This window comes from Eurosta solidaginis, chromosome 2, assembly GCF_040869045.1.
Source record: "Eurosta solidaginis isolate ZX-2024a chromosome 2, ASM4086904v1, whole genome shotgun sequence".
Classification (NCBI taxonomy): Eukaryota; Metazoa; Arthropoda; class Insecta; order Diptera; family Tephritidae; genus Eurosta; species Eurosta solidaginis.
The window spans coordinates 89099046-89118586 of record NC_090320.1 but is presented as its reverse complement, the minus strand read 5'-3'; the positions used below and the strand labels follow the sequence as shown (position 1 = coordinate 89118586).

General features: G+C 42.6%; 1 protein-coding gene and 2 pseudogenes across 1 annotated transcript; all 3 read right to left on the bottom strand.

Annotated features, from left to right (window-relative positions):
• Positions 1–14645: 14645 nt before the first annotated feature.
• LOC137241566 (PAX-interacting protein 1-like) lies at positions 14646–15585 on the bottom strand (annotated as a pseudogene).
• A 441-nt stretch (positions 15586–16026) lies between these two features.
• Positions 16027–17481, bottom strand: LOC137241565 (E3 ubiquitin-protein ligase TRIP12-like). Its single transcript, XM_067769138.1, has one exon. It carries the CDS (start codon positions 17479–17481, stop codon positions 16042–16044), a length of 1440 nt encoding a protein of 479 aa, XP_067625239.1. The 3' UTR covers positions 16027–16041.
• Positions 17482–17538: 57 nt separating this feature from the next.
• LOC137241564 (SWI/SNF complex subunit SMARCC2 pseudogene) lies at positions 17539–19254 on the bottom strand (annotated as a pseudogene).
• Between the last annotated feature and the right edge of the window lie 287 nt (positions 19255–19541).

Below are 19541 nucleotides of genomic sequence, written 5' to 3'. Positions count from 1 at the left end.
GAAACAGGTAAAAACAAAACTGGTACAACCCAAAGAGGTCGCCAACGTGGAAGAACTGGAGGAGTCTAATGAATTCGTAACTAGGACGCTTATGACTGCGTATAACAAAGCTTGCCCTCTAAGAAGATTCAGAGGAAAAGCAAAGCCGCCACGGTAGAGCAATGAGCTGAGTCTTCTAAGAAGACAGGTAAAATAAATTTTTAAGCTCGTAAAGACCGCGGAAAGAGAAGCGTTTCGGGACGAGTACAGGGATCTACTGAGGATCTACAAGAGTGAAATTTCCAGGGCGAAGAGAATTTCATGGAAAAGTTTCTGTACGGACATAGAGTGCTGCAGCGAAACAGCACGGTTGAGAAAAGTCCTAGCAAAGGGAAATATAGTCCAGGGACTAATAAAAAAGAGAAAGGGGAATGGTCACGTAATAGTGAGGAATCCCTTGAGGTGTTTCTCGATACACATTTCCCATCGGGAGATGGTTTAGAAGAGCCAGTAGACAGCACTCACACTTCGATCACGGAGCGGGTAGTGCCGGGCTTGGTGACCGATACCAAGATCGAGTGGGCAGTGAAGACGTTTTCTAAGTTTAAATCGCCGGGCCCACATGGTATATTCCCGGTCATGCCACAAGTATCAAGTAGGGCGGTCGTGGAATGGCTTAAAATAATATTCGATGGGTGCATAAGACATAATCATATACCGCACTCTTGGAGAATTGCTCGTGTAGCTTTCCTACCAAAGGCGGGAAAGATCGATCGCTGTATGCCAAAGATTATAGACCCATTAGCTTAACATCATTTATGCTCAAAACCTTTGAGAGGCTGATAGATATGTACACAAAGTCCAACGTGGGTGAAAAACTGCTCTCCACAACACAGCATGGGTACACCAAAGGCAAGTCGGTAGACACCGCATTGCATAGGGTGGTAATAAGCATAGAGAAATCCCTGGAATATAAGGAGTATGCTCTAGGAGTCTTCTTGGACATTGCCGGGGCTTTCAATAATGTTTCAAAATGGGCGATTATGGATGGTCTTAATTACATTAAAGTACATCCTGCCTTAATCAGAAGGATCAGCTGCATGTTAAATTGCAGAAAGATTACATCACAATGGGGATTGTACGAGGCCACGAAATCAGTGAACAGGGGCACGCCGCAGGGAGGGGTGCTATCACCTCTGCTGTGGACTCTGGTCATCAACCAACTGCTCCGGCGATTCGATGATGGACCCGTAAAACTTACGGCTTACGCAGATGACGTTGCACTTGTCATAAGTGGAAAGTGCCTTCCAACGATTAGTTCTTTGATGGATCGGGCGCTTCGGGATATTTATACCTGTGCATCTAATGTCGGATTGAATGTCAATGCGGAGAAGACGGATATGGTCTTGTTTACAAAGAGGTACAAGGTCCCAAATTGGACCAGGCCTAAGTTAGGAGGGGTGACCTTACAGGAGAAACCTTGCACAAAATATCTAGTGATCATCCTAAACAGTAAGCTGTCATGGAAGCTCAACGTGGAGGAGAGGGTCAAGAAGGCTTCAACGGCACTTTATGCATGTAAAAGAATGTTGGGGTGTACGTGGGGCTTATCACCCTCTCTTTCTCATTGGGGTTTTACAGCGATTGTAAGCCCTATCCTATACTATGGAGTTCTTGTTTGGTGGAAAGCCACACAAAAAGCAACCTACCTCAAAGAATTAGAGGGGGTATACAGATTATAAACGCTTAGCATTACAGGAGTCCTGAAAACAACCCCGAAAGCTGCACTGTATGCCATTCTGCACATTCCACCTGTAGACCTGGTAGCAAAGAACATAGCGTTAACAACTGCAACCACGCTCGGTGCATCGGGGCTGCTTGAGCGCCGACCATACGGCCATAGTAGTATAACGTCATCAATCACAAGACGAGCAGGCTACCTGATTCCCTATATGCGCTTCGAAGGCTATCTTAAGGCCACAATAGAGGTGGACGGTTGGCGCAATGGTGCTCAAATGGCGGACGATGCGATACATGTGTACACAGATGCTTCCAAAGTAGTGGAAGGAGTAGGGTCTGCGGTATACTATGCTGATCCGGAAATAAGCAGATCCTATAGGCTTCCGGATTACTCTAGCGTTTTCCAAGCGGAAATATTAGCCGTAACCAAAGCAGTAGAAACCTGGAAAGAATAGCGTAAGATGCAATCGTGTTAACTTTTATATTGACAGTCAAGCAGCAATTAAGACAATAATCTCGCACACACAGCATCTAAATGCGTGTTAGAGTGTAATCAGTCCCTGGAAAGAATCGGGACAGGGAGAAGCATACATCTATATTGGGTCCCAGGGCATACGGGAATAGATGGGAATGGAAAAGCGAATGAATTAGATAAAAAGGGCGCATCCCTTGAAGCTTGCTCCGTAGACGTCCCAAAAAGACTGGGCGAAATTAAGCGAAGGCGAGAGGTGCACATGATCGACCAAGCAGGAAAGTCGTGGGTTCAAGCGCGGGACTGTAAAGTGTCGAAGATTATGTGCAGGTCTTACATTTTTAGACTAACAAAGATGCTTCTGTCATTAAAAAGAGAGGACTGTAGACTCATGACGGGTATTCTGACTGGACACTGCCATCTGGCGTCACATGCTTTTAAATTAGGCTTGGTGAGTGATAGCAGATGTGGGAAGTGCAGGCTGGAGGAGGAAACGGTCGAGTACCTTCTTTGCTCTTGCCCTGCGCTTGTCAGGCTAAAACTCCAGCTATTAGGAGTGATACAGCTGTCAGATCTAGAAGCAGCAAGTGGCTTAAGTCCCAGGAAGCTTATGGTATTTGCCAAGAGGACGGAGTTATTTCATAACATAGGTCCTGGTTTTTGATAGGGTTTTTCAGTTTGGTCATTAAAACAAACTTCTGGTAACACTACATACTCCTTCAGGGCATGTAAGGCCTCATGGACCGGCCTGTTCAACCTAACCTAACCTATTGTTAGAAAGCTACTATACTCATATTCTAGAGAATAAACTAAAGTAGAGTCAGTGCTTTCATGTACAAAAATCAAGCAACCACTTACTGGAATAGTTTCTCTGTTTGTGAAATAAGCACTGTAGTTCGGAACACTAAAATAATTATTTTCGTTACTTTATATCCAAATTTCGCTAAGTGCTATTATATGAATTGGTTTACCCATCTTCCTCTTTTCGTCAACAATGTCATTAAGTTGATTTGTTTTGTTCCTTATGCTTTGTATATTCATGTACAAGATATTAAGATTAAGACAAGTAATGAAGGCTAAGTTCGGGTGTAACCGAACATTACACACTCAGCTGAGAGCTTTGGATACAAAATAAGGGAAAATCACCATTTAGCAAAATGAAACTAGGGTAACCCTGGAATGTGTTTGTATGACATGGGTTTCAAATGGAAGGCAATAAAGGTATTTTAAAAGGGAGTGCGCCGTAGTTCTATAGGTGGACGCAATTTCAGGATATCGCCATAAAGGTGGACCAGGGGTGACTCTAGAATGTGTGTTGTACGATATGGGTACCAAATGAAATGTGCTAATGATTATTTAGAAGTGAGTGGGCCTTAGTTCTATAGGTGGACGCCTTTTCATGTTATCGCCATAAGGGCGGAACAGGGGTGACTCTAGAATGTGTTTGTACGATATGGGTATCAAATGGAAGGTGTTAGTGAGTATTTTAAAAGGGAGTGGGTCTTAGTTCTATAGGTGGAGGCCTTTTCGAGATATCGCCATAATGGTGGACCAGGGGTGCCTCCAGAATGTGTGTTTTACTATATGGGTACCAAATGAAAGGTGCTAATGATTATTTAAAACGTAGTGGACGTTAGTTCTATAGGTGGACGCCTTTCGAGATATCGCAATAAGGGTGGACCAGGGGTGCCTCTATAATGTGTTCGTACGATATGGGTATCAAATTAAAGGTATTAATGCGGGTTTTAAAAGGGACTGGCCCTTAGTTGTATATATCAAGGCGTTTTCGATATATCGACCAAAATGTGGACCAGGGTGACCTAGAACATCATCTGTCGGGTACCGATACTTTATTTATATATATCATACCACGAACAGTATTCCTGCAAAGATTCCAAGGGCTTTTCATTTCGCCCTGCAGAACTTTGTCATTTTCTTCTACTTAATATGGTAGGTGTCACACCCTTTACAAAGTTTGTTTTAAAGTTATATTTTGCGTCAATAAACCAATACAATTACCATGTTTCATCTCTTTTTTCATTTTTGGTACAGAACTATGGCATTTTTTTCATTTTTCGTCATTTTCGATATCGAAAAAGTGGGCGTGGTCATAGTCGGATTTCGGCCATTTGTTATACCAAGATGAAGTGAGTTCAGATAAGTACGTGAACTAAGTTTACCAAAGCAGTAGAAACCTGGAAAGAATGCAATCGTGTTAACTTTTATATTGACAGTCAAGCAGCAATTAATGCAATAATCTCGCATACCACAGCATCTAAATGCGTGTTAGAGTGTAAGCAGTCCCTGGAGAGAATCGGGACAGGGAGAAGCATACATCTATATTGGGTGTCAGGGCATATGGGAAAAGATGGGAATGAAAAAGCGGATGAATTAGATAAAAAGGGCGCATCCCTTGAAGCTTGCTCCGTAGACGTCCCAATTAGACTGGGCGAAATTAAGCGAAGGCGAGAGGTGCACATGATCGACCAAGAAGGAAAGGCGTGGGTTCAAGCGCTGGACTGTAAAGTGTCGAATATTATGTGCAGGTCTTACAACCTTAGACTAACAAAGATGCTTCTGTCATTAAAAAGAGAGGACTGTATACTCATGACGGGTATTCTGGCTGGACACTGCCTTCTGCCGTCACATGCCTTTAAATTAGGCTTGGTGAGTGACAGCAGATGCGGGAAGTGCAGGCTGGAGGAGGAAACGATCGAGCACGTTCTGTCCTCTTGCCCTGCGCTTGCCAGTCTAAAACTCCAGCTATTAGGAGTGATACAGCTGTCAGATCTAGAAGCAGCAAGTGGCTTAAGTCCCAGGAAGATTATAGTATTTGCCAAGAGGCCGGAGTTATTTCATAACATAGGTCCTGGTTTTTGATAGGGTTTTTCAGTTTGGTCGTTAAAACAAACTTCTGGTAACACTACGGACTCATTCAGTCTATGTGAGGCCTCATGGACCGGCCAGTTCAACCTAACCTAACCTATTGTTAGAAAGCTACTATACTCATATTCTAGAGAAGAAACTAAAGTAGAGTCAGTGCTTTCATGTACAAAAACCAAGCAACCACCTACTCGAATAGTTTCTCTGTTTGCGAAATAAGCACTGTAGTTCGGAACACTAAAATACTTATTTTCGTTACTTTATATCCAAATTTCGCTAAGTGCTATTATATGAATTGGTTTACCCATATTCCTCTTTTCGTCAACAATGTCATTAAGTTGATTTGTTTTGTTCCTTATGCTTTCTATATTCATGTACAAGATATTAAGATTAAGACAAGTACTGAAGGCTAAGTTCGGGTGTAAGCGAATATTACACACTCATCTGAGAGCTTTGGATACAAAGTAAGGGAAAATCACCATTTAGCAAAATGAACCTAGGGTAACCCTGGAATGTGTTTGTATGACATGGGTTTCAAATGGAAGGCAATAAAGGTATTTTAAAAGGGAGTGCGCCGTAGTTCTATAGGTGGACGCCATTTCAGGATATCGCCATAAAGGTGGACCAGGGGTGACTATAGAATGTGTGTTGTACGATATGGGTACCAAATGAAAGGTGTTAATGATTATTTAAAACGTAGTGGGCCTTAGTTCTATAGGTGGACGCCATTCGAGATATCGCAATAAGGGTGGACCAGAGGTGCCTCTAGAATGTGTTCGTACGATATGGTTATCAAATTAAAGGTATTAATGCGGGTTTTAAAAGGGACTGGCCCTTAGATGTATATATCAAGGCGTTTTCGATATATCGACCAAAATGTGGACCAGGGTGACCTAGAACATCATCTGTCGGGTATCGCTAATTTATTTATATATATCATACCACGAACAGTATTCCTGCCAAGATTCCAAGGGCTTTTCATTTCGCCCTGCAGAACTTTTTCATTTTCTTCTACTTAATATGGTAGGTGTCACACCCTTTACAAAGTTTATTCTAAAGTTATATTTTGCGTCAATAAACCAATACAATTACCATGTTTTATCTCTTTTTTCATTTTTGGTACAGAACTATGGAATTTTTTCATTTTCGACCGATTTCGCCCATTTTCACAGAAAACAGTTATCGTAATAGAATATAAGCCGCTACCAAATTTCACAAATTGTAAATTTTTGTGACTTATGGCCTTAAAAGTATTGTAGACGAATTAAATGAAAAAGGGCTTAGCCACGCCCATTTTGAAATTTTCTTTTATTTTTGTATTTTGTAGCACCATATCATTCTGGAGTTGAATTTTGACATAACTTACTTATATACTGTAAAGATATTAAATTTTTTGTTGAAATTTAACTTAAAAACATTTTTTTTTTAAGTGGGCGTGTTCGTCATCCGATTTTGCTAATTTTTAGCACACATATAGTAATAGGAGTAACGTGCCTGTCAAATTTCATCATGATATCTTCAACAACTGCGAAATTACAGCTTGCAAAACTTTTAAATTACCTTCTTTTAAAAGTGGGCGGTACCACGCCCATTGTCCAAAAAACTAATTTTCTATTTTGCGTTTCATTAATTTATCTGTCTTTGGTAATGAATTATCGAACTTTTTCAGTTTTTCGAAAATTTCGATATCGAAAAAATGGGCGTGGTTGTGCTCCGATTTCGTTCATTTTAAATAGCGATCTGAGGTGAGCGCCCAAAAAGCGTACCAAATTTCATCAAGATACCTCAAAATTTACTCAAGTTATCGTGTTTACGGGCGGACGGACGGACGGACATGGCTAAATGAATTTCTTTTTTCGCCCAGATGATTTTGATATATAGAAGTCTATATCTTTCTCGATTAGTTTATGCCGTTACGGATTACCGTTAGGCAAACAAAGTTAATATACTCTGTGAGCTCTGCTCAGCTGAGTATAATTAGGAATGTTATAAACAAATATTTCATTACATTTATATTTCACATTTGTAGCTATAGGAGCATTATTTAATATATTGAAACTATCCATTATACGTAAATAGAATATCCAATAGATTTTTAGTATTATGTAGTATATATGTATAGTGGGTTGGGTCGATTTGTATGGATGAAGTTAACCGATATCGCACCATCGATTTTTCGATAGGATTTAGGCTCAGGAAAAAAAGTTCCGCTACGCATACCCAAAAAATAATTTTCGAGCCTGAGAAATTTAATTATTTTTGACCTTTTTCGACTTTGATTTTTAATTGAAATTTCGCAGTGCCGGGCTTGGTGACCGATACCAAGATGGAGTGGGCAGTGAAAACGTTTTCTAAGTTTAAATCGCCGGGCCCAGGCGGTATATTCCCGGCCATGCTACAAGTATGGCGGTCGTGGAATGGCATAAAATAATATTCTATGGGCGGCCACCGTGGTGTGATGGTAGCGTGCTCCGCCTACCACACCGTATGCCCTGGGTTCGCACCCCGGGCAAAGCAACATCAAAATTTTAGAAATAAGTTTTTTAAATTAGAAGAAAAAGTTTCTAAGCGGGGTCGCCCCTAGGCAGTGTTTGGCAAGCGCTCCGGGTGTATTTCTGCCATGAAAAGCTCTCAGTGAAAACTCTTCTGCCTTGCAGATGCCGTTCGGAGTCGGCATAAAACATGTAGGTCCCGTCCAGCCAATTTGTATGGAAAATCAAGAGGAGCACGACGCAAATTGGAAGAAAAGCTCGGCCTTAGATCTCTTCGGAGGTTATCGCGCCTTACATTTATTTTTTTTTTTATGGGCGCATAAGGCTGAGTCATGTACCGCGCTCTTGGAGAACTGCTCGTGTAGCTTTCCTACCAAAGACGGGGAAGATCAGTCACGTGTTCCAAAGACTATAGACCCATTAGCTTAACATCATTTTTGCTCAAAAACTTTGAGAGGCTGATAGATGTGTACATAAAGTCCAATGTGGATGAAAAGCTGCTCTCCACAACACAGCATGCGTACACCAAGGGCAAGTCGGTAGACACCGCATTGCACAGGGTGGTAATTAGCATACAGAAATCCCTGGAATATAAGGAGTATGCTCTAGGAGTCTTCTTTGACATTGCCGGGCCTTTCAATAATGTTTCTAAATGGGCGATTATGGATGGTCTTAATTACAGTAAAGTACATCCCGCCGTAATCAGATGGATCGGCTGCATGTTAAATTTCAGGATGATTACATCACAATGGGGATTTTAAGAGGCCAGGAAATCAGAGGGCAGGGGCACGCCGCAGGGAGGGGTGCTATCACCTCTGCTGTCGGCGCTGGTCATCAACCAACTGCTCAGGCGATTCGATGAGGGACCCGTAAAACTTACGGCTTACGCAGATGACGTTGCAATTTTCATAACTGGAAAGTACCTTCCAACGATTATTTCTTTGATGGATCGTGCGCTTGGGAATATTTATACCTGGGCACCTAATGTCGGGTTTAAAGTCAATGCGGAGAAGACGTATATGTCTTGTTTACAAAGAGGTACAAGGTCCCAAATTGGACCAGTCCTAAGTTAGGAGGGGTGACCTTACAGGAGAAACCTCGCACAAAATATCTAGGAATCATCCTACATAGTAAGCTGTCATTGAAGCTCAACGTGGAGCAGAGGGTCAAGAAAGCCCCAAGGGCACTCTATGCTTGTAAAAGAATGCTGGGATGTACGTGGGGCTTATCGCCCTCTCTTTCTCATTGGGTTTTTACAGCGACTGTAAGCCCTGTTCTTTAGTATGGAGTTCTTGTTTGGTGGAAAGGCACACAAAAAACAACATACCTCAAAAAATTAGTGGGGGTATACAGAATGTCGATGCTTAGCATTACGGGACCCTGAAAACAACCCCGACGTCTGCACTGTATGCCATTCTGCACATTTCACCTGTAGACCTGGTAGCAAAGAACATAGCATTAACAACCGCAACCAGACTCGGTGCCTCGGGCAGCTTGGGCGCCGACCATACGGCCATAGTAGTATAGCGTCATCAACCACAAGACGAACAGACTACCTAATTCCCTATTTGCGCTTCGAGGGAGATCTCAAGGCCACAATAGAGGTGGACGGTTGGCGCAAGTGTGTGCAAATGGCGGACGAGGCGATACATGTGTACACAGATGGTTCCAAAGGTGTGGAAGGACTAGGGTCTGCGGTATACTCTGCTGATCCGGAAATAAGCAAATCCTACAGGCTGCCGGATTACTGTACCGTTTTCCAAGCGGAAATATTAGCCGTAACCAAAGCAGTAGAAACCCTATAAGAGAATAGCGTAAGCTGCAACCGTATTAACTTTTATATTGACAGTCAAGCAGAAATTAAAGCAATAATCTCGCATAGCACAGCATCTAAATGCATGTTAGAGTGTAAGAAGCCTCCTGAGAGAATCGGGACAGGGAGAAGCATACATCTATATTGGGTCCCAGGGCATATGGGAATAGATGGGAATGAAAAAACCGACGAACTAGCTAAAAAGGGCGCATCCCTAGAAGCTTGCTCCGTAGACGTCCCAATTAGACTGGGCGAGATGAAGCGAAGGCGAGAGGTGCACATGATCGACCAAGCGGGAAAGGCGTGGATTCAAGCGCGGGGCTGTAAAGTGTCGAAGATTATGTGTAGATCTTACAATATTAGACTAACAAAGTTGCTTCTATCATTAAAAAGAGGCTTGGTCAGTGAAAGCAGATGTAGGAAGTGCGGGTTGGAGGAGGAAACGATCGAGCACGTTCTGTGCTCGTGCCCTGCACTAACCTAACCTAACCTGGTTTTTGATAGGGTTTATTCAGTTTGGTCGTTAAAACAAACGTAACACTACGGACTCAATCAGTCTATATGAGGTCCTCATAGACCGGCCAGTTCAACCTAGCCTAAATGCTATCGAAAAATCGATGGCGCTTTATCGGTTAATAAATCGACCCAGTCTAATGTATAGAGTTATTTTAGTTTCTTTATGTCTTCAATACATTCGTTTTTTTTCACCACTGCTTCCTTCTTTTCTAACCAAGACTTTCGCATCTCTCACCCACACAAATTTCTATTATTTTTTAAATCTTCTTGCTGTGCTTTTTTAAATAAATCGCTTAACTCTTTTTCCATCAGGTGATGGAAGTTAATATTTTTCCTCTGATATTTGTATTGGGCAGTATCTCAGACATATCTTGTTGTTGTTGTTGTAGGAGTGCTTCGCCCCATCCAATAGGTGTGACCGATCACAAATTGTCATCAATATCCTCTAACGGAAGTCCAAGGAAATTTGCTGTTTCAACAGGGGTGGACCATAATGAGAGGGGTCTTAGAGGCGTTGGTTCCACATTACAATGGAAGAGATGGTTGGTGTCATGTGGGGACACATTGCAAGCAGGGCATACATTTTGTATGTCGGGGTTGATTCTGGATAGGTAAGAGCTTACCTTGTAACAGTATCCAGATCGAAGTTCAGCTCACACACGTCTATTTGTTACTGTTCGGCCTGGGTGCGTCTGGAACTGGCAGTGGGTAGGCGCACACGGGTCGATCTTGGAGTGGATGGTTCGCTCAAAAGAAATAAATAAAAACACAAGAGGAATTCCTCGTTATAAACTAATACTTTAATTTAGAGTGATGGGAATATATACAGTGTTGATACAATATTACCTTGGCGCTTTAAGTGACGATGGTGATCCTTGCGATGTGTGCTGGTTGGCGGTCGATCGAAAAAGAGACCGGTTGTGCCGTTGAGGACAACCGCTAAGCCGCGAAAAGGTCCTCTGGTATTAAGGAGGGGAAAAAAGCCACACACACAACAGCCCCCACATATACGTGCATGGGTGCTGACAACCTGCACACACACATGCATGCGTATGAAACGCATGCATGTGCATGCATGCACACAAATGCGGCGTGAGTGTGGGTGGCTGGAAATCTTATTAAAACGTTAGGGAGGGGCGCCGTCAATCAAGTAAAAGTTAGGCCTTGGGCCTAAACATGCCGCCCCCCTTGCGGTACGCAACATCACAGTCCGCCAAGGATCACCGACCGTGAAGAAGAGAAGAAAAAAATAAAAAACTTATAACTAATTATATCTAACTTAACATAAACCCTGGTCAGTCCGCCGGCTTGGCGGCACGCAAGATGGTCTGCGCAATGGGTGAGCTTGGTTGCTGATGCCTCTGTCATTCGGCACTTTTCCCGTTATGATTCAAGGCCTAAGCCAGGTTTGCCTAGAGCTAGGGATTGCGAAAAGAAGTAAGAAGATATACGTGTTCATATTTCTTGCCGTTTATTACAAATTCATTGGAAATTCTATGCTTGTGAATTTTGTATGAAGAAAATTCAATAAAAAAGGAACGTATTGTAATGATACAAGATTTTAAACGCACACCTCTTGCGACTGTGTACAGCAGAAATTCAATAAAAAATAAAAAAAGTGTAAAAATTCATGGATTTCGGTCGTTACCGAACATTTTCATGTTAGGCCTTGGTTGTGCCCGAGAGTACCCAACCGAAGATGGTACTCTGAGCTAACAAAGGGCCAAACGTGGTGGGCAGAATCCCTGGGAGTATTATCTCGGCATATACATCTGTGCCTAGGACGAGGCGGATCGGGGCGGATGAGTAGAACTGCGGATCCGCCAGACGAAGATGTGCGTACGGGGCTGCGATGGCACTGTCGATGCTGGTTGTGGGTGTCGTGCGCCGAAAATTGGCTACGACCGCAGCATGGGTCGCAATCCTTCTGTTCTGTCCGTGTCTTCCTCGGATACGCAGCAGACATCCTGCTTGCCCGCCAATGTTGCTGGTAGGAAGTTGGAGCTCCTGGGCGAGCTCATCCGCAATCACTGTGGTGGGGGAGCATCCGTCGATTAAGGCGCGAACGAGGTGTAGCCGCCCCCCTGCTTCTATTTTCACGACCGCGGTGGGGGTGATCGCTACCGTCGGTATCATGGTGGCGGTGGCAGCTGAATGCGGGGCTAGGAGCCCTGCCCGGAAGGCGGACACGGTGGTGAGCTGCAGCGAGTTGGATCCGTGACTGCGATCTCGTGGTTGATGATGGGTGTGATGTCGTTGTTGCAGGCGAAGAGGCCTTGTCTCCGCTCTGCGCTCGCGCGGTGGTTGTCTTCGTTGAGGGGCCTTAGTTTGCCGGCGAAGAGACCGAGTCTCCGCTCGGCCGTCACGAACATGGCGCTGGACGGTAGATGGGTCGTGCTGGAGCCGCTTCCTTTCGTGCTGCAAAAGCGGTCGATACGATTTGGCTGCTGGTGTTGTGTTTGGGCGAAGAGACCGAGTCTCCGCTCCGGTTCGGTGGATTCGAGCTGGACGAAGAGGCCCAGTCTCCGTTCCAGCATCTGACGCATATAACGATATGGAGTCGTCAATCCGCTCACGGGGTGATTCCAGCTCCTCCTCAACTTGTACACTCCATGGCTTGGAGCGGGCTTCGTGGAGTAGCTGTTCCTCTTCATCAATCGAGGAGATGTGAAGCATCGTGTGATGTTTTTCGCCGCATTTTTTACATCGGCCTTGGCTTGGGCATGCGTTAGAGCGGTGGTCCAGAGCCAAGCAATTTCCACAGCAGCTCCCGCGGATCGCTAAGTAAAGACGCTCCTCGGGTTTTTTGGCCCGAAAGATGGGGCACAGGCGTATGGGATGTTGCTTAAAACAAGCGCGGCATTCCGACGTATAACGCATGACGTTCTTGGCAGCGTTTCGTTTTAAAGCGGCAAAACGACCCATTTTCCTGAAAGGAGTGAAATAGGTTTCAATGGGTCGGGTCATTGTCAAAGTGCATGGGCGAGTGGTCCCTAGTTGTATTAGTGGGGATTTGGGAAATTTTATTAACGCGCGCATAAGGGGAAACATCTGTCGCTGCAAAAAAAATATTCATATGTGGCTTGCATTATGTGCATGGCCTCTTTCCCCGCACGTTATGTGCCTGGGTCTTTAGTGCCTTATTTTGTTTATTTTGTGTCACCCGGCAGCGTTTTAGTTGGCCACGTGCACACTAGTGCTGCAGAAAATGAGCATTTACGATTTTCGGTTCACACATTCTGGTGCCGAACCGGGTAGAAAGTGTATAGCGTGGGTTCTTTTGAGTCGCTGTTATTTGTGTTGTTGGTGCTAAAACCCAACAACTTCCCTGCCCGCCACAAAAAAAATGTTTGGACAGCAAAATTGTATGCGATGTAAAGAAAAAAATAAAAAAAATGTTCGTTTTGGATGAGGAGAATCATTTGTAGAATGTGTCATTTTTCTCTTTTTGTATTACCTTTCGGTAATTTATGAGAGTTGTTTATTCAATTTTTTCCCAAGTACGCTTCTAGTCCGGTTTAATTGATGGCCTTTAGCAAATGGCACGGTTCCCGAAGGGTATTTGGCTCCGGTACCGATTTTTCGTAAACGGGTTCTTCGGTACCCGTTTGCATCATTTTATGCATCCCTAATATAATGTAGATTTAAAACTCGGCATGTATGTACATACGTTGGTATAAGTATATGGGCAGACAGTGCCCGTACTTTACCGCATTGGTAGTTTGACATACCTTTTTGGCCCATTTTTCATTTTCTACTACTACCGCTACCAAAACCTAGATTCTACCAATATTTCAGTATTTTCGCACTGAAAACGTATACTGTATACTGCGATAATTTTAAAGTATTGAATTGCAGAGCCCACCCAACTACCATTAGGGGGCGATACTGATCAAATCAATAAATTTTGAAAAAATTTGTGAAGAACTTAAACAGGAAATAAATTTTTGAGTGGAGAAATATAATGACTGAGTACGCGAATATTTTCTGCGCTATTTTTCTCAGTTTTTTTTTTGTTTTTTTTTTGTGAATAATTTGAAGGAAAATAAAAAGTTTTACGTAAACGATAGCAAGCTGACCTTGGTTATTTGGCGGCCGTAATTTTGGAACCTTGGAAAATGGTTGTGGTAGGTAGACGTTTTGGGATGTGATTTATTTGTGATTTGTTTGTTTTACGATAAATTGGGAATTTTTTGGTACCAATATAAACCGTAGTTATCGTTTTCACGAAACTTCTACTACCATTTTCAGTGCCCCAACATTTTGCCTTTACAAAAGTCCATGCACTGGTAGATATTTACCAGCCGCAAAGACAAAAAAAATTGTGCACATTCATACACACCCGTGTATAGAATGTAAATTTCTCAGAATTGAAACAAACGGGACTAATCGAAAGAATTTTTCCGTTGTTTCATTATTTTTACTACGGCGCGTGGCCGTAGTACAATCGCTTGCTAATTTTTTAATTGAGTAGACGTGTTCCTGCTGTGGTGTAAATTTATCTCGCTTTCCGATCACACCAGTGTGATATTTGCGATATCTTTCAAGGTAAAACCTTTTGACAAGAGATTTCTTCGTTTATTTAATCACAGATCCGAAATTTGAAGATGCCTGAGCTACCGTGTTGGGTTGCTCCAAGTCGATACGCTGTAAAAATGGGCCAAAAACATGGCATAAGAAAACCAATTGTGGTTCAGTGCGTGCGCAAGGTTTCAGCTTCTCAGCGATATATTTTGTCATTGACGCTAACTTAAAGCCACCCATGTGATGGAAAATAGAATGCCCTACAGCCAATATTAGCGCATAAGTTTTTGTCAATCATTGATTCGCATACAGTCTTAAAATTGAATAATTCGAAAGCCGAAAAACGGTAAGTCCATTTAATCATTTTGGGCGCATTTAGCGCTTCTTGTGTAAGATTTATTGGGGCTTTCCAAGCGGCCATCAAATGTGGTACCAACGGATAATCGATCCTAAATGGTGCAGCTAACGAATATTGCTGATACTTCTGATTTTCATATTGCGACATTCCACTCAGATTACCAATGCAAATATCTGCCAACCAAACTGCATTTACAATCGGTATATTCCACTCTTTGGCAGCGGTGTATTTATCACCTTCGGGTTTTTTACAAATCAAAACTGTATTATGCTTCGATAAGTATGATGTGTATATGGCACCACATTCTTCTACCATTTGCTGTATGCGAAAGCTTTCTTCACCTTCAAATCCATGTGTTGAAATTATGTGTTTATCTAGAGGCTTCTGATATCCAAATTGACTGGGAAACGGTAGATGAAGTGCTTGCCATGGCGGCAGTAATTGTTTCTTAAAGCAAATATCACTCAACCAATATGCTGTTATGCAACGTTTGGAGTCGCGCAATGCTTGCATCACCACCCCATGACGTTGCGTACGACAGAGCACATGTGTAACGCGTTGACAATAAACGCGTTCAATATCACCACCAAATTGCCGTATCGTCTCCATCCAAATTGGCAATTCATTTGCATCGGTTTCATCATACTCCACAATATAAATGTACAGCCAACAAGGAAAAGGTCAGGTGGTAATTTTAAATTCGGATTGTGTCCGTAGAATTGCGGACGCGGTGGCAGCGGCATATTGGGGCGGCCTTGTATGAATCCAGCCTGTGTCATGACACCTTGAGGCGATTGTGTAGATTGAGGCTGGGGAACTTGTGCCACCGCAATTTGCCGCCGATCAGAGAGTTTATTTTATAGTAATTACATGGGTGAGATAGGATAACAAGTCTGCGTCATTACAGAACATTCGTCGCAAAACTTGGATATACCTGTTTATATATGTATATGTATGTATGATGGGATTTTACTTGTGCGTTAATCTAGCAATTTTAATGTTAATCGCACTGACTGTTTTATTTTAATTTTATATTCAAAATAATATTATTCGGTTAAATTAATTTCATAATGAATTCAGTAATTAAGGATATATTAAAGATATAGTATATGTCTGTATTTATACATATTTGACACCTCCTTCAAATTTCTCAATTGCTCGCTAAATAAATTTTTATGCATCTGAAGATGTGTGTATCATTCGTTATGCCAATTATAAGCACTTAGTTCTTTTTAATAAATTTTGTTGCTATACATTGCAATATTTATGATAAATGGAACGACATGCTGCCTTCATTCGCGGCAACTTTAAGCTTTTCTCGCATCACTTCCTGACTTGAATAATCAGGCAATTTTAAATAATTTACACATGTCATCACTGATGGTAAATATTCGTTTGGATTTTGATTACCATCAAGTGTTTTGCGCACAATTGTTAGCTGTGGTGTTAAAGACTTAAAACCTCCAGTCGGTAGTCGGGGTGAGCCGGTCACAAATTGTAAAAAAAGACGCTGCTCGTCACGATTATATGAAGAGAGGATATCATATAGATATTGTATCGCCTGGGAATCTTGGGTAAACCCATGGTCAGTACGGCAACAGTCTTGAAGCATTTTAACGTCCCATCGTTGGTAGTTGCAAGCACCAGAACCACAAAAAACATTTTCCAACTCTTCAGGATAAAACATACGCAGACGTTGTGTCGGGAAAACCGAGTCAAATCCTTCTCGTAGCGCCTCAAATTGTTTCTGCACGCCTTCAACAAGGAACCAATACGTCACCAATGAGATGTACTGATGTAGATTGTGAATTGTTACTGGCGTATCACGACCACCACGGCATAGTTCTATATTTGCATAGCCTGGTAAAACGAAATCCAATCCAAGATCAGCTATGGGGCATCCATCCAAATCCAGCGATTCAATCTTTTCAGTCTTTTCCATTGCATCAAGTTTCGATTCGTTTAATATTTGATCGCGTTCAAGTACCACGTCCTGTAATCTTACCAATGTACTTTGCACTTCGGGTGCGACACGTGCCAAATCGGCTAAACCAACTGAATATTCTTCATTCAATAGCCAGCGGTAGAACGGTATTGAGAATGGTAGATCCAACATTCGACTATCCATAACAGCCTTAGCCATAAATTTTCCAAGGAATTTGAATTTTGCTTTGGCTTTTGATACTTGCGGCAATTTGGATGACTTGCCCAATGGCATGGGAAAGAGTCCGTGTGGAGTATTTACATATGCCATGGATGTGCTGGTCGTTATTGTCGCCACAGATGATACAATATCGCTAATTTCAGGTGGTGATCTATCACCTCTTTCGCGTGGCAGCTGTTGTGATAGTTGGGACTGATTTTGCTGGGTCTCGTGTTCCATTATCATGTTTAAAGCACTATCATTAGGAGATGAAGTGATACCCACTTGATCCATATTTAATTGGCGCTGCTGATATTGCAGCTGTTGCTGATGATTGTGATGCAATATCATACCAGACTGTGGGGCATTACCAGCGACTACAACTTGATGTTGTATTATTTGCTGGGGATGCTGTTGTTGTTGAAGCGACTGTTCTGGTACTGGGGTGCCATCTGCTGCTACGACCATCGTCTGTTGCTGTTGTTGTATTTGTATTGCCCCACCATTGCTGTTACCCAAGCGACTATTCAACATGTTGGCCAGTGCAGTTTTTGTTTTCATATTCATTTGCTGTTGTTGAGTTTGTTGCAATACGCCCTGTTGTTGTGGATTATTGATTTACTGCTGTGGCAGCTGTTGCTGCTGTTGTGGTGTTGGTTTGTCACCTTCAACAGAACCTTCTTTACCATCTTTAATTACTTTCGGCTTGTCTAAGTCAAGCAAAGTTTTGGCTGCAGATGGCTGTTGCGTCTTTTGGGGATTCAACGATTGCAAACCAGATGGTGTATCTGATAATATATGAAAATGTGAAGTGGGAGGTGGACCCATTGGTGTTGGACGTAATTCTGCATCGATTTGGTAATTTATAAGACCCCATTGTTCCAGGAATGCATGTACACGCATTATAGCGCATACATCACCAGCTAGGTTTCTGCGACAGGCGGTGCTGGTTAAGTATTCAGTTGGATTTAATCTGTAAGTATCAATCATAAAATTACGATAAGCCATATAAATTTCAGGAGTTTTTGATTTATTTTTGCCATTAAAAAATTCCGACATGGCACGTTTTTCAATAATATGGATAGAGTTGTAGTCAAACCAAGCCGAATATGAGGGTACAATAATGTGATGGGTTTGCTCGGTAACATTGTCTTCCATATCCTCTTTGGCAGAGGAAGAGAACTCTTGAGTATTACTGTTGTCACTAGTTTTACCAGTTTGTGAATTTTCACCATCGCCAGTGGAAAGCGCCGGAGCCGCGCTACCGCCTGTCATTTCATCATCTAAATCTGTCATAGTGCCACTTTTAATGGGTATCATATCATTGTCAGCACGTGATTTTCCTCCTGGTGCTGGACTAGCAGTTGACTGCATGGGCGCTGATTTTACAACCTCTTGAACATTCGGTTCTGCTGGTGGATCATCCATGTCACGTGTCAAATCTTCATCGTCATCTTCGTTACGCAATTTTTTATGCAATACGGCTGGCGAACGCTTACGTTTGCCAGGTTTCGAAGTGTTTGGTGATGGTGAACGACGTCGCTTTTGTTTACCTGTCGTAGTACCACTTACACCAGAAGAAACGCGTTTCTTTTCATCCGTTCCAAATGACATCATATCATCAACAGACATACGATGTTTATGTGTTTTCTTTTTGCCCATTTCATCGACTTCGTAATCCTCTTCGACCATCCATTCATTATATTGCTCCAAATCCAAAACCCAAGATGCCGAAACAAGCCAACGTTCTCCAGTTGAGTCTGGATTTTCGGGGACGAATTCGGGTAAATCAAAAGTATTTACTGCCCAAGAGTCGTATGATTCAGGAAAATAATACCAATGCAACATTACATGATTTCCGCGCTTAAAAACTGGTCGTGCATATTCATCTGGATGAGGATCAACCACCGGATATATAATGTGAGTAGCTTCATCCTCATCGAATACGATTTCTACACGTCTGGTAATTAGTATATCACGTAATCGTTGTGCTAAATCTTTGCTTACTTCTGGTCTGATGTAAATATAATGTATACGATAAAGATTTGCCTCAACCAACGCTTGTTCAATGTCAATCACCAATTGGATATTTGGATCTTTACGTGGTGGATTTTTACCAACGGAAAAATCAAATTTTTTTTCGCGTTGCTCGGCACGAAATCTAAACATTGTGCTGAAGATGATACATAGGCCACCGCCAGGCTTGAAATCCATAAATAAACGCATCGGGATTCGCGTTGCCGGCGGCTCCTGAGCATTTTTGCCCAACTTAGCCTCCGCATATTGCAAAAATTGTATTAATAATTGTGCCAACGATTCTTTGGTTAAGTGCATCTGCGTTCTGTGGCAGACCCTGAGTCTGCGTTAGGGTTCTGGTGTCCTCGCTCGGGGTGAGTGAGTGAAATGGGGTTTGGTTGTGAAAATTAAAAATAAGTGTTTTGTGGCAGATGGGGATCTGCATTAGGGTGGTTGATTGGCCTCGGTGGGCGAGCGCTGGGTTTTGAAATTTTGAAAATTTTAAAAGGATTATGGGCCGAGTGCCTTTGCTTTCTGTGGCAGACCGAGGGTCTGCGTAAAGGCTTTTCTGGTATACTCGTTCTGGAATAACGAGTAAGTGGGAT